This window comes from Jaculus jaculus, chromosome 12 (genome assembly GCF_020740685.1).
Source record: "Jaculus jaculus isolate mJacJac1 chromosome 12, mJacJac1.mat.Y.cur, whole genome shotgun sequence".
Taxonomy (NCBI): domain Eukaryota; kingdom Metazoa; phylum Chordata; class Mammalia; order Rodentia; family Dipodidae; genus Jaculus; species Jaculus jaculus.
Window position 1 is genome coordinate 5,623,453 of NC_059113.1, and position 22,966 is coordinate 5,646,418.

The window sequence follows — 22,966 nt, forward strand, 5'->3', positions numbered from 1 at the left end:
ACCTACCACTTAAATTCCTCTAAGAAAACTTCCCTCGGGAGCACCGGGCAGAAGCTATGGAACAATGAATTTTTGTCAACAACTTTGTCCTCTTCCTTTGAAGCACATCACGGTCTACCTTGTTGTGACAGTTTCTCATGTGCTGCTCATCTGTCCCGTTAAACTGGGGAGCTCCTTGGGGGCAGGAACTCTGCCTCTTTCATGAGTGTATCCTCATGGTGCCTAGAATGCACACAGTAGTCACTTTATAAGTCTCACGCACAAAGGATGTAAACTTCTGCCTCTGATCTCAAAGCAGTGCATATTAATCTAACGAAGGTGAAGAGGAGGAAGTGGGTGTTTGGACACTGGAAATAAATGGTCAAAGCTGAGAGGTAACCCCGGTTATCACCCAAAGCCATCCTTCACCCTTATCCAGGATTCTTCCAAAGGCTCAGAAAGGGACAACCCACACACAGGACTCTGTGTATGATATATATTTATATATATATATATAATTGCTCTTATTTTATTGTACTTTCTCCTCTTTTTACAGTAAATCTGATACGGGCATTAAATAACTGCAGAGGGAGACCACGGGGAAGAGAAGAGGGCAGGACAACCCGGGGACCCAAAGGGAAGAGACACAAACCCAGTGAGAAGAAAAAGAAAAAGGGAAGGACCCATTTGTGGGTGGGGTGGAGGGGCTGCAGGATTAACAAAGAAGGAGGTGGTTAGAGAGCGTGAGGGAAACCAGAGGAAAAAGTTAAAATGCCTCTGGAACTAAAGAATATTCAAAGCAGGAGGTCCCTTGTTTAACGTTCTATGGGCATTATAGTTATTTTGTTGTTGTTTTAAAGGCAAAAGAGTCTCAAAGAGATGGAGCCAAGAAATTCAGAGCTGAGCTGCAGTAGGCTATCTGAAACATTCAGGCTGGCATGCAGGAGTTAGTGATCAGTTAATAACTTGCTAGAAGAAGCCAGAGAGAGCATGGTGGGGGTAAATCTGAGCTTGGGGAAGGAGGTGGACTAGTTCCCCAGCCAGCTGAGGTTTCCAAGGTGGCCACTGGGGATGGAGCCAAAATGGTTGCCCCTCCCCCAGAGCTCCCTGGGAAGCTGGAACTCGAAGGATATTCTGGGAAGGACAGTGGGGGTAGGGAGCCATCAGTTAAAAACAAAGTGGATATTCAGCCCAGGACAAGCCCTTCTGAGTAGTAGCTATTTGGATGACAGGAGGGGCCAGGAAGGAGTTAAAAGTCCAGGGCCATTAGAAAATTCTCTAGAAGAATCAACTCTACCATCTCTTCTAGTCCCTGGTCTCCCCGCCCCTGAGGTCATCACAGGAGGAAAAGTAGGACGGTCAGGAGAGGGAAAGGACCACAGAACCAACTGGCAATGTGCTCTCAGTTACAAATAGGAAGGGAACATTTGCTGGAGGAGCCAAAGTATGGAAGGGACAATGGTGAGAGCCTAGGAACGGGAGAAGGGAGAACAGTGCTCATCTCTGGGAAGCAAAAGGCTAAAATGTATGAGTGTGTGTGTGCGTGTGTGTTGGTGGGTAAGTGTGCATTTCCTGTAGGTCTCAGGGGATGGGGGCAAAAATCGGGGCAGGAGCTATAAGGACATCCACTCACAGCTAAGCCAGAACCAGAACGGTTCCTGAAGTGCTGGGGCTTTGTGCAAGCTCTACCACTGAGCAACATCCCCAGCCCTAGAACTAGAAAGACTCCAAACTCCTCAGCGGCCATCCTGGCAATCCAGCTTCCTGTCTCTGGCTGAGCGAAGGTCCGGAGGAGATGGCAGAAAACGTGTGTGGTTAGGGAATCACAGTGGGCGTCAGGCAGGGTTGAGAAGTCAAGGAAAAGGATGTGAAAGCTCAGACAAGTCATAGCTCTGTTATAAAAAATACCTTTGGGATGGGTGAGGGAGGGATCAGGCAGGGTCAAGGACATTCCAGAAGCATCCACAGGAAAGAGGTGGGGGCAGGAAGAGAGGGGGCCTCAGGTCTTGTTGATGCGGAGTTTGAAAGCCACTCGGCCAGCGAACTTGTCTCGCTCATCATCTGTGGCGATGTTGGCAGCGTTGATGCGACATTCCACGTTCACTTCCACGTTGGAGGTCACATTCAGGAACTTCACAGCCACCAGAGGCTGCGTGTAGTTCACCTGGGTCACAGGAAGAGGGCGGAGGGTCTAGCCCTGGCGCACCTGGGGCTCCTTCCCGATCCCCGCTGTACTCCCTCGCAGAGCCAATGCCCAGGGCCTCCCACGCGACTTACATGGAACTTTTTGCCATAGTAGGGGAAATACATGAGGTCGATGTTGCCGTTGGCAGGAAACATGACAAAGTGGCCGAGATTCTCAGCGTCCTCATCTCGCTGCAGGAGTCAAGGAGGGTGGGGAGAACATTAGAATTGGCAGGCATCAGGAAGCTCACAAGACTTCCCTTTGCATCGGGAAGCTCGCAAGGCTTCCATTTGCATCTTGCATCTTCTTCACCTCTGTCAAATCTGTTCGGTTTTGGTCTGACCTGGAATTCCCCATGTAGTCCCAGGATGGCCTTCAACTCACAGCGATCCTCCTACCTCTGCCTCCCAAGTGATGGGATTAAAGTCGTGCGCCACCACACCCTGCTCAAGTCTGTTTTCCTTGAGCTGTGTATGTATGTGTGTGTGTACAAATATGTGTGCATGCATATCCAACAGAAGGGGGTGGCCTGTCTCCCATGACAGTGGCTCTCCTAAGGATGCTAAGGATACAATGGAAGCCTTCTACTCCACTACCTCCCCACGTTCTTACCCCATCCTTGGGAATCGGTTTCTGGAGCAGAGCCAAGGGGGGAAAAAAAACAGATGAGCAGTAAGGACTGGGTGGGAAGACGGAAGAGGGTAAATGGAGGTGATGCAATAGGTTTCTAGAGAGGACAGTTCCAGTGACAACTCAGCAGTGGTAGATGTTGCTAACTGATCAGCTACCAAACATCTAAAAGGGACTAAGAAATGGTAAGAAGGAAGGACGTCTGGGAACCATCCACATATAAGACAAAGGGAAAGCAGGTAGGGGAGAAGTCAGAGGCTGGGCTTTGAGCAGGAAAGCATGAGTGTCTACAAACAGCAGGCTTCTGCATCCTACAGAGCAGGAAGATGGCTGGGAGCCCTTTGGAGCTCATGCCACATTGGATCCTACCCTTACCCCCTTGTCCCTATAGTGTTGGGGCCTCTGAAAGCAAAAAAAGATAGGGAGAGATGGGTGAATCACACAGAAACCATAAAGGACCAACAGGTAGGCAGACGGTGCAGACCTACTAACTCACCTTCCCAGCACAGGTAACCAGACCCACCCACTAACTCACCTTCCCAGCACAGGTAACATTCATGCTCTGGTTTGCCCCTGCATAGAAATTGATGACCTGGAGAAGAGGGAGTATGGTGAGAGGTGGAGGAAGAACTTGTCACAGCCTGGCATCCAACAACTGAGCTAACCCTCTGATAGCTACTCAACAACCAAAAATCTCTCTAATTAATACAATTAATAGTTGATGGCTCCAGTTCCCTCCTCTGCTCTCCCTGGGGACCAAGGTCATGTGTACCCGGTTCATCTTGATAAAGACACAGGGCTGCCCGGTGCTGTAACCATAGTGGGTGGGATCCCCAATTCCAGAGCAGTTGCCCAGCTGGGTCCGGTTGAATTGGCAGGCACGTTTCGGGTAGTTGAGAACCCCATTGTCTGGCTGCTCATAATAGCGCCCGGGGCGGCAGACGTCATTCTTCTGGGCTTGGATGGAGTCATTGTAAGCTAAGAAGATAGAAGGGAAGGGTCGCAAGCCTGATATTCCATTTCCAGGGTCCCCAGTCCCATGCCTGAGATCCCGGATTACCACATAGTCAGAGCAAACTCACGTTCCAAGAACTTGTTGAGCTTCTGAACATGCTGGTCCCAGCTTTCAGTGTCACTGACGTTGACAACAACATCAAGGTTCTCGGTCTTGGGACGAATCATCAAGCCTATAGTTGACATAGGTGGGGAAGGTGTCATGTATAAGACATGCAGAGAAGAAAAAATACCTGGGTGAGGGATGGAGTGAAGCTCAGAGATTGCCTTCACGGGAGAGCAATCTATCGTGACATCTTCCATTTCCCCAGAACACAGCCTCCAGCTGCAAGGCACGGGAAGGGAGGCCAATTTCAATAACTTTCCAGCACGTCAGAGGAAGACACCCAGAGAGAACTGTCTCTTTTGGAGGCTTAGGACCTAACAGCAGTCAGAGTGGCTGGTGGGGAAACCATCACTCACCTGGTGTGGCCAGTCGGTCCTGGTACTTGGGAGTATGGTCAGAGACAGTCTGAAGCATCACCCACATGGTGAGGGTGAACATGGCCGTGAGGAAGCCATAGAAGACGAGGTAGAAGAGGAGGATGAAGGCTGGGGTGGAAGAATCCGAGTCAGTAGGTTTTAAGTCACCTTGCCTTACTCACCCCTCTTCCCTTCAAGTTGTGTACTGGATTAGGCCGAGCTACAGGATGTCTTAGAGACCTTCCCCTGGGAGCCAAAGAAAATGAGCTGGAAACAGGCAGTGTCTAGCATTCAGCCCTAACTCCCAGCCCCCTCCTGGTCCTTAGGGCACAGTGGAGTCTGACCTTGCAGAGGCCACAAGAGACCTAAACTCTCGTTGCTGTGACAACTCCAAGAATAGGCCACTGTCATTCTGCCTCTAATTACATTTTCCAACTTCTCAACCATGCGTGGTCTTGAAAAGGCACAACATCTGTTCCTGCTGCATTGATACGCTTAAAGCCGTCCCAGCACAAGGACTTCATAAGCTGCTACTGGCCTCCAGTCACAACCAAACTCTTACCATCCCACAGAGCCTGGATGCCCCCAAGGACTCAAATAGCCAACATCTCTCTGTCTCTCTCTGTGGCACCTTGCAGAAGCCAAACCTGAAGAGAATTAATTTCCTGCGAGGGGCCTAGCTACAAAGTGGCAGAGATGGCAGTCAGAGCGTCAACAAGTGTCCCATCTTCTGAGCTCTCCCTAGGTAAAGGTGGGGAGAAAAGATAAGGCCTTCCCTTGACACCATCTCCTCTCCTCCTCAGCCTCGTGTGAGGACCTGGCATTCCCACCACCTCAGAAGTCCTCAAATTGTTCCAAGCATTCATTCATCTCTCACATCCCAGAACGGGGTCTCCAGTTCCCTGAGGACAAGGATTGCATTGGACCCCTACATGGGCCTCTGAGCCTTAGGTAGGTGGTCTGATGAGGATGGTGTCCAATCAGTGTGAATTAATTGTGCATTGTGTCACACAGAGTCCCTTGGGCTTTTACTCTCCAGCTTGACACTCTTTTTTCTTTCTTTATTGAAGAATTTCACCCCTCACCTCACCTGTGCTCCTCATCAGACCCTGACTACCTACATATACAAGGTACTTCCACACACCCTGGAGAGGTGCCCCAGGCCATGGACAACGCCCAGCTTGATGATGTACCCATCTCACCACAGCGACCACTTCTCCCTCAGCCACTTAAACATTTGGAAACATCCAGCCTGAAATAAAAACAGTTTCGCCCCTCTCTGGCAGCCCACCACCCCCAACACCACCACTTCACCCCAAAGCAGCTATAAGGAGACTCCAAACGCCCGGTGGTGGGCTATATAGACAGACAACTTCCTCTGCGAAGAACCCCACCAGCCTCGCCGCCCCCCGCAGGACCCACCCTCTCATGATGAAGGTTCCCAGGGTTCAGGGGGGGTGGGTGCGAGCTAAAAATAGACACGGCTAGCTAGCTCGTGAAAGCCGATGGGAGCCGGGGTCCTCCTCGGGGAGGGCTGGGGGGAAGAGGTGGCGGTCGCAGACAGCCCGCAGGCCCCGAGCCGGAGCGGGAGCGCCGCGGCGGGCGCGGACACGGACACGCGCGCGCAGAGCCCGCGACCCCCCGCCCGAGGGGGCTCCGCGGGGGGCGGGAAGGCGGCGGTGACCTACTTTCTCCGCCTCCGCCGCGGCCAGCCTGAGAGATTAGACCGGCGATTCGGCCCTCGCCCGGTCCAAAGCCTGGCGGGTGTGTGTGTGTGTGTGTGTGTGTGTGTGTGTGTGTGTGTGTGTGTGTGTTGGGGGGGGAAGAGCGGGCGCCAGGGACCTGGCAGGGTGGCCGAGGCTGCCCCCGCGGGATCCCGAGACCCTCCCCCGAGGCGATCGCCGGGCATCCTGCCCACCGCCTTTCCCGCGCCAGCACCCCCCTCCGCGTACCCCAGCTGGTCCCGGTGCGCCCCATAAACTGGTGCGTCCTCGGGTTCCACACGAACTCCTTCCACTCCTCAACCACCTGCCCGCAGCTCTTCTTCTCTTTCTGGATGACCATGTCGGCGGTGCGGCGCGGCGCGGGGCGAGTCCCCGGTGCGCGGCGGGGGGCTGCGGAGGAGAGGGGGCGCGCGCCCCGCGCTGAAGCCCTGCACGCAGCCGAGCCCGCGGGGAGCGAGGAGCACGGGGGACCCCCCGCTCAGATGGGCGGCTGCTGCAGATGCCGGGGTGCGCGGCGGGGATGCGCCGGAGCTAGGCCACCCCCCGGCGTTGAGGGAAAGCTGGGGAGGGGGGTGAGGGCTGCCGGAGCAGCAGAGATGACCCCGAGGAGAGGCGCGGACGCAGCTTCGCCCCGAAGCAGCCTGGAAGCAAAACGACAAGGGGGCAAAAGAAAAAAAAAACAGACGGCTACCAAACCGGAGCTCAGCGGAGAAAAGGCGGGGTGCCGAGAGGCGGGGAAAGGGGGGGAGGGGGCCGCCCCGAAATCCGAGATGCGAGGCTGTGGAACGCGGCAGGTGGCCGCTTAAGGCTCCTCCGACAAGCGGAGACGGCCACTCCACCGGTGGCCCGGCCGTGGGCGCTGGGGCGGGGGCGCGCGGTCGGGGCGACGGGGGGCGGGTGCAGGCGGGGGTCGAGGCACCCCAGGCCGAGGCTCCGCTCCTCAGCAGTGCGGAGCCCCAAGTCGCTGCGCCCGGTTTTTATACCGAGCGACTCTCAGGGTGTCCGCCCCCTTCCCACCCCCCGCAAGCCCCGCCTCCTGGATCCTGGCCCCGGCGACCTCATGCATATGCAAATGTGGAGGGTTGCTCCCGCCCCCTGTCGCGTCTTTAGGGTCCCGGAGGTCTCTTCCTTTCCCCCGACCCCAGAATGGAGTAGGAGGGGGGAACTGAAGGCGTGTCTGGATGGAGAAGAAGGAAAAATCACCCCCAGAGAAACTCCAGAGAAAAACCGAGAGGGAAGCAGCTCAAAGGTGGGGCCGAGGCTGGGACCTAGCGGAGGCTAAGACCAAGATGCCGCCAAACCCTCCGGGACTCAGGACCCAGCGGGAGGGAAAAGGAGTCAGAAACCTAGAAGAGCCAAAAGACCAGCCCGATGCTCGGTAGTGGAAGTGGACGAATGCAGACTCGAAGAGACAGCACCACAGGACGCCCTCTTCAGTGCACAGCCCCACACCTAGGGGTGTCTTCGCATCCCGAACACACCTTTCTCTGAAAGCTGTCACCTTCCCAGCCCCTGGAATTCCCCGAGGCCCCAGCCCTACGGCCATGTGGTTAGGAGTTTTGCCTCCCACTAGAAAAATGTTCATCTTTTTTTTTTTTTTTTCCCAGGGTAGGGTTTCACTCTAGCTCAGGCTGACCTGGAAGTCTCAGGTGGCCTCGAACTCATGGCGATACTCCTACCTCTGCCTTCCGAGTGCTGGGATTAAAGGCGCCACTACGCCGGCCCGTTCATTTTATTTTTAACCTACTTATTTATCTATCTACCTATTTATTTATTTGAGAGAGGCAGAGAATGGGTATGCCAGGGCCTCCAGCGACTGCAAACAAACTCTAGATGCATGTGCCGCCTTGTGCATCTGGCTTACATGTGTACTGGGGAATTGAACCTGGGTCCTTAGACTTCACAGGCAAGTGCCTTAACGGCAAAGCCATCTTTCCAGCCCTAAAACTGTTAATATTGGGGCTGGGGAGATGGCTCAGTGGATAAAGCACTTGCCCTCCCCCCCAAGTGTGAGGACCTACCTGAGTTTAGCACCCAGGGACGTGCTAGGTGAGCTTGGTTGCCTGCTTATAATGCTAATGCTTGGGAAGGCAGAGACGGGATCCTCAAGGCAAAATGGCAAGCTAAACAATCTGAATCAATAATATTGTATATATGTAAGTACAATGATTGAGATGGGGAGGTAATATGATGGAGAATGGAATTTCAAAGGGGAAAGTGTGGTGGAGGGAGGGAGGGAATTACCATGGGATTTTTTTTATAATCATGGAAAATGCTAATAAAAATTTAAAAAATTAAAAAAAGAAAGAAAGAAAAAAAATGAGCTCTGGATTCAACTGAGGGACCCTGCCACAGTAAATATGGTGGAGAGAGGGCTGGTGAGATAGCTCAGCAGTTAAGGGGAGCACAGGGCCAAGGGAAGGAAAATGCATTCACGCGTGCACATGGGTGAAAGCCCACGTGGTGCTCCTGGGAAAATTGTGGACAGGCCAGAAAAGAAAGTACCAACAGCTCCTGCCATGTGGAGAGCTGGAGGGGGTGAAGAGCCCATGTGGAAAGTAGGTGTTATGGGGTTCTCACCCCTGTGAGGGGACCTTACCAAAGTGATGGATTGGCCAACAAGAAAAAGCTCCTGTAGTTTTTATCAATCCCAACACTGTTCACACATACCCGTAGCGCAAAGCCTCTTAACTACGAGTTTGTAAAATCAAAACACAAGTTACAAGCACATGATGGGACGGAGTAAACATTCCCAGTGAGAAAGAAAGCATAACAAGAAGATTGAGGAAAGAAAAAAAAAAGTCGGGCGTGATGGTGCACGCCTATAATCCCTGCACTAGGGAGGCAGGCAGAGGTAGGAGGATCCCCGTGAGTCTGAGGCCACCCTGAGACCACATAGTTAATTTTAGGTCAGCCTGGACCAGAGTGGGGCCTGGACCAGAGTGGGACCCTACCTTGTAAAATCAAAAAAATAAAGAAAGAAAGAAGATTGAACCAGTGCCAAATCTAAACCAAGTAGGGCACATGTCAACTCCTGTAGCTTCATGTCTGGTATATGAGACCCGTGATAAAGTTTCTGCAGTTCCAACACCACCCCTCCAATTGAGCTGCCCACAGCATGGGTAGACGCCATCCAGAGCGAGCCAGCAGCTCCTGTTGACAGCCCTCTCATAGTCCTGGCATCTGCAAGCTCCTGGGGTCTCCACTGCAACCCATAGTTCCATGCCATGGTCTTCCAGGGCCTCCACGCAAGGATTTCAACAACCCTGCCTCACATTCCCCAGTGGCCATCTTCAAATAAAAAAAATAAAATAAAATAAGCTACTTTACAAATCCAATGACCCTTTCTTTCCAGCATTTGTCAATTTGTTAATCCAGGGAGGAATAAAACCATCTTTCAAAAACAGAAAAATATAGACCAGGTGTGGTGGTGCATGCCTTTAATCCCAGCACTTAGGAGGCCAAGCTAGGAGGATCGCTGAGTTCAAGGCTACCCTGAGACTACACAGTGAATTCCAGGTCAGCCTATCTGGAGGAAAAAAAAAAAAAAAAAGGAGAAAAACTCCTTCGGTATTCTTCCTTCAGACCACATATAGAACAGCTGGCCCAGGGCTGGAGAGATGAGAGATATCTTAGTGGTTAAGGCACTTACCTGCAAAGCCAAAGGACCTTGGTTCAATTCCCCAGGACCCACATAAGCCAGATGCACAAGGTAGCACATGTGTCTGGAGTTTGTTTGCAGTGGCTGTAGACCCTGGCATGCCCATTCTCCCTCTTTCTGTCTCTCTTTCTCTCTCTCAAATAAATAAAAAATAGAACAGCTGGCCCAATTTCAATGATGGTACTCACTAAAAGTTACAGCTGAATAAGCTGTAGTCTCTAGCCTGAAACTTTCATTTCCTTCTGTGCCATATACTTCAGCTCTATGTTATTTCATGACTTTTTAAATTATATTTTTGGTTTTTCAAGGTAGGGTCTCACTCTAGCTCAGGCTGACCTGGAATTCACTATGTAGTCTCAAGGTGGCTTCAAATTCATGGCGATCCTCCTACCTCTGCCTCCCAAGTGCTGGGATTAAAGGCATGCACCACCATGCCAGGCTTCATAGTTCTTTTTAAAAATATTTTATTTTTATTTATTTATTTATTTTATTTGACAGAGAAAGAGGGAGAGAGAGAGAATGGGCACACCAGGGCTTCCAGCTGCTGCAAATGAACTCCGGACATGTACATTCCCTTGTGCATCTGACTAACGTGGGTCCTGGAGATTCAAACTAGGGTCCCCTGGCTTTGCAGACAAATGCCTTAATCGTTAAGCCATCCCTCATCTTTCTTTTTCTTTTTTTTTTTTAATTTTTATTTATTTATTTGAGAGCGACAGACACAGAGAGAAGGACAGAGAGAGGGAGAGAGAGAGAATGGGCGCACCAGGGCTTCCAGCCTCTGCAAACGAACTCCAGACGCGTGTGCCCCCTTGTGCATCTGGCCAACGTGGGACCTGGGGAACTGAGCCTCGAACCGGGGTCCTTAGGCTTCACAGGCAAGCACTTAACCGCTAAGCCATCTCTCCAGCCCTCATCTTTCTTTTTAAAAAATATTTTATTTATTATTTGAGAGAGAGCAAGAGTTCAAAACAGAGAGAACAGGTGCACCAAGGCCTCCAGCCACTGCAAATGAAGTACAGATACATATGCCACCTTGTGCATCTGGCTTTGTGTGTACTAGGGAATCAAACCCAGGTCCATAGCCTTTATAGGCAAGTGCCTTAACCACTGAGCCATTTCTCCAGGCCCCTCATTCATTATTATTATTATTGTTCTTGTTGTTTTGTTTTGTTTTCTGGGGTAGGGTCTCACTCTAACCCTGAGTGCTGGAATTAAAGGCATGTGCCACCACACCTGGCAGTCTTTTAAATATTTATTTATTTATTGTGGATTTTCAAGATACTCACTCTACCCCAGGCTGACCTGGAATTCACTATGTAGTCTCAGGCTAGCCTTGAACTCATAGCTGTTATCCTACCTCTGCCTCCTGAGTGCTGGGATTAATGGTGTGGGTTTATATGGGTACTGGGGAATTGAACCTGAGTCCTTAGAATTCACAGGTAAGTGCATTACCATAACCATTAAGATATCTTTCAAGTTCTTGTGCTTTTTTTTTTTTTTTTTTGGCATCAAGCTTTATGTGAGTGGCTGGGAAATTGAACCCAGGCTGGCAGGTTTTACAAGTAAGTGCCTTTCAACATTGAGCCGTCACCCTAGCTTTCCCCCTTTTGTTTGTTTGGTTTTTGTTTTGTTTTGTTCTATTTTGTTGTTGTTTTCCCCAAGGTAGGGTCTTACTTTAGCCCAAGATGACCTAGCATTCACTTTGTAATCCCAGGCTAGCCTGGAACTCATAGCGATCCTCCTGCCTCTGCCTCCTGAATGCTGGGATTAAAGGTGTAAAACACATTGTTTTATTATGCAGTCTCTCTCTAGTGCAGATTAACCTGGAAGTTACTCTCTAGGTCGGGCTGGCCTCAAACTCATGGCAATCATCCTGCCTCAGTTTACGAAGAGCTGGAATTATAACTATGAATCACCTTGCCTGTATGTTTTCTTTTTAATATTTTATTTATTTATTTGAAGGTAGATAGAGAGAATAAGAGAGAGAGAAAGAGAGAATGAGCACACCAGAGTGTCTTACCACTACAAACAAACTCCAGATGCATGTGCCACTTTGTGCATCTGGTCTTACATGGGTACCAGGGACTCAAACCCACTCCCTTAGTCTTTGCAAGCAAGTGCCTTTTAACAGTTGAGCCATCTCTCTGACTCTGCTTTTCTTTGTTTGTTTGTTTTTGTGTTTGTTTTTCCAAGGTAGGGTCTTGCTCTAGCCAAGGGTGACCTGGAATTTGTAGTCTTAGGGTGACCTTGAACTCACAGCAATCCTCCTACCTCTGCCTCCTAAGTGCTAGGATCAAACACATGCCACCACGCCTGGCTAGCTGTGTTTTATTTTATTTTATTTTTAAAAACATTTAATTTATTTTTGTTTATTTATTTGAGAGAGAGAGACAGACAGAGAGAGATAGAGGCAGATAGAGATAGAAAGAATGAGAGAATGGGTGCACCAGGGCCTCCAGCCACTGCAAACAAACTCTGGATACATGCACCATCTTGTGCATCTGGTTTACATGGGTTCTGGGGAATTGAACCATGGTCCTTTGACTTTGCAGGCAAGCGCTTTAATCACTAAGCTATTTCTCCAGCCCTATTTTACTTTTATTAATTTATTTGAGAGAAAGGAGGGAGAATAGAGAGAAAGGGTGCACTAGGGCCTTCAGCTGCTGCAAACAAACTCCAGATGTATGTGCCACTTTGTGCATCTGGTTTATGTGGGTCCTGGAGTATCAAACGTGGGTCCTTTGGCTATGCAGGCAAGTGCCTTAACCACTAAGCCATCTCTCCAGCCCTAGCTCTGTTTGTTTTATTTAAAAATATTTTTATTATTTATTTATGAGAGAGAGAGAGAATAGGCACACCACACCAGAGCCTCTAGCCACTGCAAATGGACTCCATATGCACGTGCCACATTGTGCGTCTGGCCTATGTGGGTTCTGAGGAATCAAACCTGGATCCTTAGGTTTCACAGGCATGTGCCTTAACTGCTAAGCCACCTCTCCAGCTCTGCTTTTTTTTTTTTTTTTAAAGCATTTTACATATGTATTTCCCAAGATCCCAGGTATCCAGGGGCCATTACCAAGTCTTAATCCTTAACATCCCTGTAGACTACTTAACACAGTGCTTGGCATACTGTCAGTAGACAATAAGTGTTAACTGGAAGAAAGAGGACCAGGGGGCAGACGGAGAGGGATGGAGGAGGAAAGGGAAGGAGGGAGGCGGTGGACCGGGTAAGGAGTGGGTAGGCCAGGCCTGGAGGCCCTGCGCTGCCACACTCTGGGACAGTTTTTAGGAGTGTAGGGGAAGGCTGAGGACATTGGGCTGCCAGCACCGTGATGCCCTTGCTGGGGGCTTGGCAAAGTCTGTGTCACAGCAAAGTCACTCTTAATGAAAGAGTGTAGACAGCTCTGGATGGTAATCAGGAATCCTGGTATCTAGGGCAGGCTGGGGAAGAAAAGTTGGGGCACAGTGTCCTGGAGAGGACAGGGTGGAAGGAGGACAGAAAAACTGGCCCTTGAGAGATTCCAGGGACACAAGGTCAGGAAGGTCAGGAAGTTGCCACACCCCCTCTGGTGGATTCCCACTTGTATCCTGGCACTTTAACCCACTCGTCACTGACTGGCACCTGAGGCCACCACTTTCTTTTCTTTTCTCTTCTTGTCTTTTCTTTTCTTGTCTCTCTTTCTTTCTCTCTCTCTTTCTCTCTCTCTTTCCTTCTTTCTTTCTTTCTCTCTCTCTCTCTCTCTCTCTCTCTCTCTCTCTCTCTCTTTCTTTCTTTCTTTCTTTCTTTCTTTCTTTCTTTCTTTCGTGTGTGTATGTGATTTTTCAAGGTAGGGTCTCACTCTAGCCCAGGCTGACCTGGAATTTACTGTGTAGTCTCAGGCTGGCCTTGAACACACAGCAATCCTCCCATCTCTTTCTCCAAAGTGCTAGAATTAAAAGCATGCGCCACCATGCCCAGCAACTTTTCATTTTTCACGTCTCTGTCCAAATGACACCACCTGCAAGAAGCCTTTTCTTCCACCTGACTTCCCATTAGGTGTCCTTTTCTTCCTCCTACGACAGTGCAGGATTTTACTCCCAACTACTATCTGAAATGATGCAACTTTTTGGAGGGGGTTGTTGTTTTGTGGGGATTTTTAATTTTTTTAAATCTTTACTTATGTGAGAGGGAGGGAGAAAGAGGGAGAAAGAATGGGCATGCTAGGATCTTTAGCCACTGCAAATGAACTCCAGAGGTATGCTCCACCTTATGTATCTGGCTTACATGAGTACTGGGGAATTGAAACTGAGTCCTTAGGCTTTGCAGGCAAGCGTTTTAACTGCTGAGCTATCTTTCCAGCCCAGGTGTCTTGCTGTTGTTGATTTTGGTTTTTAACATAAGGTCTCACCAGTGCAAGCTCAGAGTCCAAAACAGTTGTGATACATAGTAGTAAATATCAGTTAAAGGAACATACCCAGGTGGCCTAGGTTGACCCTGACCATGGAATTGACCTGGGACCAGAGTTGAATTTGGACTCCCCAGCCATACTGAAGACTCCCCTACAAACACTGCTGGTTAGGTGCAAAAGGGTCTCCAGGAACAAAATTGGGAGAGATCCAGACAGGGCTTAGAGGTGTGTCTTCAGTTCCACGGGTTCTCCTGAGGCTGTTTGCTAGGAGATCGCTGACGTTCTATAGAAGGGGACAGCAGGTTCAGAGAGTGACTCCCTGTTGTTACTTAGTTGAGTTACTTAGTAGAGAAATCCTTGTAAGAAACGGGAAGGTTAGGGCTGAGACAGCAGTTCAGTTGATCGAATGCCTGCCTACCGTGCATGAAGCCCTGGGTTTAAATCCCAGGACATGTAACTGGCATGGTGCCTGTAACCCCAGCATTCAGTTAGTGGAGGCAGGAAATCAGAAGTTCAAGGTCTTCCTCAGCTACATAGCGAGTCTGGGACAAGTCTGGGCTTTATAGGAGACCTTCCCTGCTTCCCTTTCTGGAGATGTGTAACAGGTTTGGGGAGGGATGAGGGAGCCTGAGGCCTTCTTGGCAGGCCAGGATACAGGGATCCTGAGATGAGCCGAGCACAGGAGCTGGGTACTTGTCCAGGAAGATTCCCCGGGGATAGTGAGGGCCACGAGCATTCTTCACAGGTCTGACAGCAGAGGGCCTGTCAAACATGTTCTTTGAGGTAGAAATCTTCCTAAATATGACTGTTCTTTCCATCTGGGACCAGCACAAGCCAGTTCTTGTTCAAGGCAGTTCTTGTTTAATGGACAGAGACAAACTCCCTTGGGAAAGCAACTAGGACAGAGGCTAAGAGAGATGAAGCCCTCCACTCTCTTTTTCTTTGCTTTTACAGTACTAGGGATGGAACTGAGGACCACGCATAGACTAGGCAAGCTTTCTACCAGCTCTCTGCCTCCCAGAACCATCACCCCATCCATCACCCCATCTCTGTGAGCCTCTCACGCCCCCTGCTGCTCTTTCCCTGGGCAGCAATCGCCATACTGAGGACCCAAATGATTGAGATAACAAAATTCTCTCCTGATAGCTGAGATAGGAAGCTGTGATCTCAAAGGGAATAAATGCTGGGGGACCCGGAAAAAAGAAAAGAGAGGAGAGGACAGGAAAAGGAAAGGAAAGAAAAGAAAGCTGGGCATGGTGGTGCACACCTAGCACAGGTAAGGCAGAGGTAAGATCGCTGTGAGTTCGAGGCCACCCTGAGACTACATAGTGAATTCCAGATCAGCCTACCTACCTCGAAAAAACAAATAAATAAATGCTGGAGGGGAAAGGTGGGCTCCTGGCTTCCAGAAAAGTGAACTAACTCTCTTTTTGTCTCTCACCCGCCCCACCCTCTCTCCGTCTTTCTCTGGGTTTCTGTTGCCAAAGCTCAGCCCAAGTCCACCTCCTCAGGAAAGCCCGCCCTGCTTCCCACACTAGGTCACAGCTTTCTCGGCTCTGCGCTGACACAACTCTCTGACTGCACTTTCATGATGCTTATGGGAGTTTCCAATTATCCATGTACTTGAGGCAAGCCTGCTTCTCCCATGGACTTATGAGCACCAAGAGGAACGGGGGTGGTTTCTGCTTTTCAATACATCTCCATGTTTGGCACACTGCCCGGTCCATTGCCAATGCACAGTAAATATTTGTGAAATAAATGAGCGAGTCACATTCCAAGGTTTTTTTTTAAATACTTTATTATTTATTTCTTTATTTGAGAGACAGAGAAAGAGGCAGAGAGAGCAAAAGAAAATGGGTGCGCCAGGGCCTCTAGTCACTACAAACAAACTCCAGACACATGCGCTACCTTATGCATCTAGCTTTATGTGGGTCCTAGGGAATTGAACTGGGTCCTTTGGCTTTGCAGGCAAGCGCCTTAACTACTAAGCCATCTCTCCAGCCCTTGTTTTGTTTTTGATACAGGGTGTCATGTACTCCAGGCTGGCATTGATATGTATTTGAGGATGACCTTGAACTCTGCATCCTCCTGCCTCCCCCTCCCCCATGCTGAGATTATAATCATTCACCACCATGCCCAGTTCTCAAAGGGGGCTTAATAGGAGGTATCAGAGCCATTGCCTGGGCTCTGAGGGCAGCTATGAGTCCAGATGTCCCGGCTTCTACTCAGGGCCTGGTCTATGTCCAGTCTCTGTCCTTGTGCCCAAAGGCCATCCAAGCAAAAAGAGGCAGAAGAATCTTCTCCTAGAGGGAGGGGGCAGAGAGATGGCTTTAGGGTGGCTCGGACCCAGAAGCCCCAGTTCTGTAGCCTGAATTTCCAAAATTACTTCAATTTTTTTTTTATTTTATTTTTTGAAGTAGGGTCTCACTCTAGCTCAGGTTGACGTGGAATTCACTATGTAGTCTCAGGATGGCCTCGAACTCATGGCACTCCTCCTACCTCTGCCTCTTGAGTACTGGGATCAAAGTGTGCGCCACCATGATTGGCTTCTCAAATTCACTTTCTCTCTCTCAAATTAAAAAGGGGGGGGGTGGCTGGAGAGATGGCTTCGCAGTTAAGGCACTTGCCTGCAAAGCCATAGGACCTTGGTTCTATTCCCCAGTACCCATGTGAACCAGATGCAAGTATCTGTAGTTTATTTGCAGTGGCTGGAGGCCCTGGTGCACCTATTTTCTATCTTTCAAATATATACATATAATTTTTTTTTTTTTAATTTCAACGTGAAAGCCAGGCGTGGTGGTGCACACCTTTAATCCCAGCACTCAGGAGGCAGAGGTAGGAGAATCACCGTGAGTTTGAAGTGACCCTGAGACTACATAGTGAATTCGAGGTCAGCCTGAGCTAGAGTGAGACCCTACCTCAAAAAATACAAACAAAAACAAACAAACAAAAGCAAAAACACAGGGCTGGAGGATGGCTTAGCAGTAAAGGCACTTGCCTGTGAAGTCTAAGGACCCAGGTTCAATTCACCAGTACCCACATAAGCCAGATGCACAAGATAGGGACTCACTCTAGTCTCAGGCTGGCCTCCAACTCAAGGCGATTCTCTTAGCTCTGCCTGATGGTAGGATTAAAGGCATGCGGCCACCACGCCTGGCTGTCTCTACTCTTTTGTAAGAAATGCCAATGAGGGCTGGAGAGATGGCTTAGCGGTTAAGCGCTTGCCTGTGAAGCCTAAGGACCCCGGTTCGAGGCTCGGTTCCCCAGGTCCCACGTTAGCCAGATGCACAAGGGGGCGCACGCGTCTGGAGTTCGTTTGCAGAGGCTGGAAGCCCTGGCGCGCCCATTCTCTCTCTCTCCCTCTCTCTGTCCTTCTCTCTGTGTCTGTCGCTCTCAAATAAATAAATAAAAATTTTAAAAAAAAGAAAAAAGAAATGCCAATGATAATCAAGACTTCGTGAGTTATGCGTGTGTGAGGAGGAGTGCGTGTGCAGGTGCACACATATGTGGAGGCAGAGGTTGACGTCAGGTACTGGGTATCTTCCTCTACTATTGCTCTCCTTTGAGACAGGGCGCTTGTTGAACTTAAGCTCACTGATTTGGCTAGCAGCTAGCCAGTGAACCCAGGGGTTCCCTGTCTCTACCGCCCCAGTACTGGGCTTACACATGTGCACCACCCCACCCAGTTATTTATTCATTTATTTATTTTTGTATTTTTTTTAAATGTTGCAGTTACCTTCTTTTTTGTTTTGTTTAGTTTTTATTTATTTATTTGAGAGTGACAAACAGAAGGAGAAAGAGGCGGAGAGAGAGACAGAGAGAGAATGGGCGTGCCAGGGCCTCCAGCTGCTGCAAAGGAACTCCAGACATGTGTACCCCGTTGTGCATCTGGCTAACGTGGGTACTGGGGAATTCGAGCCTCGACCTGGGGTCCTTAGGCTTCACAGGCAAGTGCTTAACCACTAAGCAATCTCTCCAGCCTTGTATTTTGGTTTTTTGAGGTAGGGTCTTTTTGGAGCCCAAGCTAACCTGGAATTCACTATGTAGTCTCAGGGTGGCCTCGAACTCACAGCAATTCTCCTACCTCTGCCTCCTGAGTGCTGGGATTAAAGGCATGTGCCACCGTACTCTACCTCTCAAAATCACCTTTTTATCCCCTATTGCCTCATCCACTTTTTAAGGTTTTTATTTATTTATTTTTATTTTTTTTATTTTCAGGGTAGGGTTTTACTGTAGCCCAGGCTGACCTGGAATTCACTATGTAGACTCAGACTAGCCTTAAACTCATGGTGCTCCTCCTATCTCTGCCTCCTGAGTACTGGGATTAAAGGCGTGCACCACCATGCCTGGCTTTGACATTGTAATTTTTTTAAAAAATATTTTGTTTTTATTTATTTATTTGAGAAAGGGAAAGAAGCAGAGTGAGAGAGAGAATGAGTGTGCCAGGGCCTCCAGCCACTGCAAATGAACTACCGATGCATGCATCTGGTTTACGCGGGTAATGGGAAATTGAACCAAGGTCCTATGGCTTTGCAGGCAAGTGCCTTAACTGCTAAGCCATCTCTCCAGACCCCCTTTTTTCTTATTTTAGAGTGAGAAAGAGGCAGCATGAGGAAGAGAGAGAGAATGGGCATGCTAGGGCATCCAGCCACTGCAAACAAACTCCAGATGCATGCACCACTTTGTACATCTGGCTTACGTGGGTCTTGGGGAATTGAACATGAGTCCTTTGGCTTTGCAGACAAGTGCCTTAACTACTGAGCAATCTCTCCAGCCCCTCACCTTGAACTTTTGATCCTCCTGCCTCAACTCCCTCACTGTTGGGATTATAGGCATGTCTCACTGTGCCTAGCTTCCTTCCTTGTCTCTCCCCCACCCCGCCACACACACCTTTTGCGATACTGAGAATAGAACCATGGACCTCATGCATGCCGGGTGAACATTAGGCTTTAGTGACATCCGCTGGCTATTCTCTCCTTGTAGGGTTACTCTTCTCTCCCAGAGGTTTCCTTCCCTTCAAAATGTGTTCTCTCTCTTTAGCTGATGTGCTTGAATAACATTCTCTTACCTGGTAAAGCCCCCAGGAAGAGACGGCCCTGAGGCTGGGACCAGAGGTTAAAGAGGGGATCAAATCCCAAAGGAGGCAGAACTAGGACCTCTGTGTTTGGCCCCTGGCTCAAGGCCACTCTGAACATGCCCAGTTTCAGCTGAAGAGGGAGTCCCAAGGCCAAGGGCAGAGCTAGCTGCAGCCCTGCTCCAGAAGACAGCACCGCCTCCTGCAGGAGTCAGAAGAGGAGTGAGAAGACCTGCCCCTTGTGCCCCCATGCCTACTTGCTTCCATCCCACCCCTCAGCCGCATCTCTGCTCCGTTTTCCTGGTCTGACTGTCCAAGAAACCACATCCACCCCAAATAAACATGCAATCTGGATAAATGCTGTTTGCCTTCTGTGAGCAGCTGCTCAGAGGGCCTGCCCCCCACCCCAGCCCTAACTGATGCCCACTTACACCTTCTTACTATTGCATCATTAGAGCTCTCTTTTGCCCCATTGCTCCCAGGAACTGCCAAATACAGGCAGAACCCATTCAGCTCCCCTCACCTGATCTTGGAGGTGAAGGCTAAGACAAGAAGAGTTGGCTTCTGTCCCAAGAGCAAGAAGGTGTCCTGAGCCTGCCGCCAGCTTAAATGTCAGGTCCAGAGAGAACACCCAGGGCTCTGCATGAGGCTGGGGAATGTCTAGGGAGGAGAGGGGACATGACCGACCTGGGGCCTGAAGGCCGGGGCTTCATGGAGAGACTGGCCTAGTGCTGAAGGCAGACAGAAGAAGGGAAAAGAGACTTCAAGAAGGCTACCTTGGAGTCTGAACTCTGCATGGGCCCCTGGGGGGAAGAACATCCCTGGCTGCAAGTTCACACTGCAGTCTCTGAGGCTAGCGAATACAGCTGAGGGCTGGGCCTGGTGGCCGAGCCAGGTGTCCTTGCGCATGCAGCCATCCAGGGCAGGAAGCAGCTGAAGGAGGTGAAAGCGAGGGAAGATGACAGGATGTCAGAATCGGGGATCTGGGGCCAAACCCCTGGCACTTCCCACTGAAACAAAAGCATTTGGCTCCCTCTTGTAGCTCTCACCCCAGCCCCTCTTCCTAAAACCTGGATTTAGATTCCCACAGCCTTGGACACTGTCCTGGGGTGTAGTTACCGGCAACCGAAGGCTGGAGACAGGGAAGAGCAGCCCACCTAGCGCAATCCTCATGATTGGCTGGGATTTGTTGGCCAGGGGCCCAGAGACCTGTCTCAGGCGCAGCATCTCTTCTCCATCCACCCACAGCAGCAGTGAGTCCCCGTCGATCTTTATCTCCACCTGGAAGAGGTGGTAAGAAACAGCATCAGAGACCCCCAAGCTGGTTCCCACTTTCCTCTGAGACAGCCTAGTATGACTGAAAGAATATGCACTTGGAAGGCTGGGCATGGTGGCACACACCTTTAATCCCAGCACTCGGGAGGCAGAGGTAGGAAGATCACCGTGAGTTCGAGGCCACCCTGAGACTACATAGTGAATTCCAGGTCAGCCTGAGCTAGAGTGAGACCCTACCTTGAAAAAATAAACAAAACAAAACACAATAACAAAAGAATAGCTATTTTAGGAGCTGGAGAGATGGCTTAACAGTTAAGGCACTTGCCTGCAAAGCCAAAGGAGCCAGGTTCAACTCCCTCGTACCCATGTAAGCCAGATACACAAGGTGGCACATTCATCTGGAGTTCCTTTGAAGTGGCTGGAGGCTCTGGCGTGCCTCTTCTCTCTCTCTCTCTCTGTGTGTATATGTACGTGTATCTCTCTCAAATAAAAATATAAAAATACAATACTAAAAAAAAGAATAGCTATTTTAGGCTGGAGAGATGGCTTAGTGGTTAAGGTGCTTGCCTGCAAAGTCTAAGGATCCAGGTTCAAATCCCTAATACATAAGTCAGATGCATAAGGTGGCACATGCATCTGGAGTATTCATTTGCAGTGGCTGGATGCTCTGGCATGCTCATACTCTCTCTATCTGCTTCTTTCTCTCTCTCTCTTAAATAAATAAATAATATGCCAGGCATGGTGGTATGTGCCTTGAATCCCCAGCACTTGGAGGCAGAGGTAAGAGGATCTCTTTGAGTTCAAGGCCACCCTGAGACTACATAGTGAATTCCAGGTCAGCCTGGTCTAGAGTAAGACCCTACTTAAAAAAAAAAAAAAGAAAAGAAAAGAAAAGAAAAGAAAAGAAAAGAAAAGAAAAGAAAAAAGAATAGGGCTGCTGGAGAGACGGCTTAATGGTTAAGGCACTTGCTTGCAAAACCTAATGATTCTCCAGGTCCAATGTAAGTCAGATGCACAAAGGCGGCGCATGCATCTAGAGTTCATTTGCAGTGGCCGGCGACCCTCCTGGCATGCCCATTCTCTCTCTCTCCTTCTCTCTCCCCCACCCCCGTCTCAAATCAAAATAAATTTAAAAAGATAAAGAAAGAATACCTATTTTATGTAGGCCATGTGTGGAGATGAGATGACTGTGGCAAAGGGATGCCCCACAATTCGCTTATGTTCTCAGAGCAGCTTAAGGGGGCCCCCTCCCCACAGAAGCAGAGCTCACCTACCTGGTGCCATCTCCCGTCATCCAGCTGAGGGCCAGTACCTACTGTAAGCTGTGCCCAGAGATTGTGCAGCTGTATCTCAGGCCTACCATCCCGAAGAGCCAGCACGAACCAGTCGTCTTCAGCATTAGTGTCTCCATAAAAAATCACTCCCTCTGGATCCCAAGTCCTAAACTCAAAGGAGGAAGAGGGTCTGGAAGGACACGGGAGAAAAGACTGTGTTACGGGGGTGGGGGGGTGGGGGGGTGGTGGTCTGTCTTTTGAGGGCTGGGGGAGGCGGAGCTCAGGGAGAGGGGACAGGAGAATAAGGAATAAGGAAAGGGGAAGAACTGATGGGGAAACAAAGGGGCAGAGGGCTGGGTCAAGAAGTCGAGTGACTCCCATACTTGATGATCTTGGTGAGGTTGATTTTCATAACAGCAACAGGCTCTTGTCCTAGGCCATTGCTGAGGTGCCTAGCAGGAGGGTCCTGGGCCTGCTGGCAGAAAGAGAAAATAAGCAAACTGACCAAGGTTTTGTTAGAGATAAAGAGGCCATGGGAGGAGACAAGGGTAAGAAAGAGCTGGCTGGGCAAGACCGAAAAATCACCAAGAGTTCAAGACCAGCCTGGAGCTACAGAGTGAATTCCAGGTCAACCTGGACTAGAGTGAGACCCAACCTGGAAAAAATAACAAGAACAAAAGAGAGAGGCAAAGGGCTGCTCATTTACAACACGTAGGTGTTGAGGATTTCTGCCCCACTTCTGCACCTGGCTGGGGAGATCGTATCCCATGGCCTGATCCTGGTGGGTGCGGGCTGGTGGTAGCAGCAGCAGGAGCAGCGACAGCCGATGCCAAGTGGCCAGGGGGCCTCTGCTTTCCATAGTCAGACGTCCACTCCGGCTCAGACAGCCCTGAGCTGAACGCGTGGGGGTAGGCAGCTTTGCGCATGGGTGGTGGAGGGTTAAAGGTTGTTCCCTGGGTGGAAGAAGGGGGGCAGGAGATAGGGACACTGACCTTGCGGGCCCCTCTGAAGGCAGATGGGGTAAGGGACGGACTCCCTCCATTAGTATGCCTCATGGCCAAAAAAGTTATGAGCTGGGAAAGACATCCTATCTGTTCTCCTCCCCTAGACTTAATGTGGCTCCTCCAAGCATTCTGCCCACATGGAGAGGCCCCCTTGGCGGACATGAGGTCTGAAAACAGCCCTCCCTGCTCAGTTATCATCCTCCATTAGGGCCAAAGATGAAAGACAGCATACACTTACGTGAGTAACCTTGGGCAAGCCAAACTTCACCTTCGTTCTCCAGTGACCTTACCTG

General features: G+C 49.9%; 2 protein-coding genes across 5 annotated transcripts; both read right to left on the reverse strand.

Annotated features, from left to right (window-relative positions):
• Positions 1 to 492: 492 nt before the first annotated feature.
• Atp1b2 (ATPase Na+/K+ transporting subunit beta 2) lies at positions 493 to 6,382 on the reverse strand. Its single transcript, XM_004669215.2, has 7 exons — positions 6,223 to 6,382; positions 4,271 to 4,399; positions 3,877 to 3,981; positions 3,567 to 3,772; positions 3,330 to 3,386; positions 2,257 to 2,355; positions 493 to 2,143 (listed from the first exon to the last, which is right to left on the reverse strand). The coding sequence occupies exons 1-7, from the start codon at positions 6,332 to 6,334 to the stop codon at positions 1,979 to 1,981; spliced, it is 873 nt and encodes a 290-aa protein (XP_004669272.1). The 5' UTR covers positions 6,335 to 6,382; the 3' UTR covers positions 493 to 1,978.
• A 9,689-nt stretch (positions 6,383 to 16,071) lies between these two features.
• On the reverse strand, positions 16,072 to 22,580 carry Shbg (sex hormone binding globulin). Of its 4 annotated transcripts, none has more exons than XM_045131651.1 (8): positions 22,415 to 22,580; positions 22,053 to 22,141; positions 21,670 to 21,835; positions 20,240 to 20,401; positions 19,897 to 20,053; positions 19,644 to 19,780; positions 19,115 to 19,322; positions 16,072 to 16,349 (listed from the first exon to the last, which is right to left on the reverse strand). In XM_045131651.1, the coding sequence occupies exons 1-8, from the start codon at positions 22,526 to 22,528 to the stop codon at positions 16,201 to 16,203; spliced, it is 1,182 nt and encodes a 393-aa protein (XP_044987586.1). In that variant the 5' UTR covers positions 22,529 to 22,580; the 3' UTR covers positions 16,072 to 16,200. The 4 variants fall into 4 exon arrangements, with proteins under 4 accessions (XP_044987586.1, XP_044987584.1, XP_044987585.1 ...); XM_045131649.1 differs by having other exon boundaries at positions 21,670 to 21,859; XM_045131650.1 differs by having other exon boundaries at positions 22,053 to 22,144.
• Positions 22,581 to 22,966: the final 386 nt, after the last annotated feature.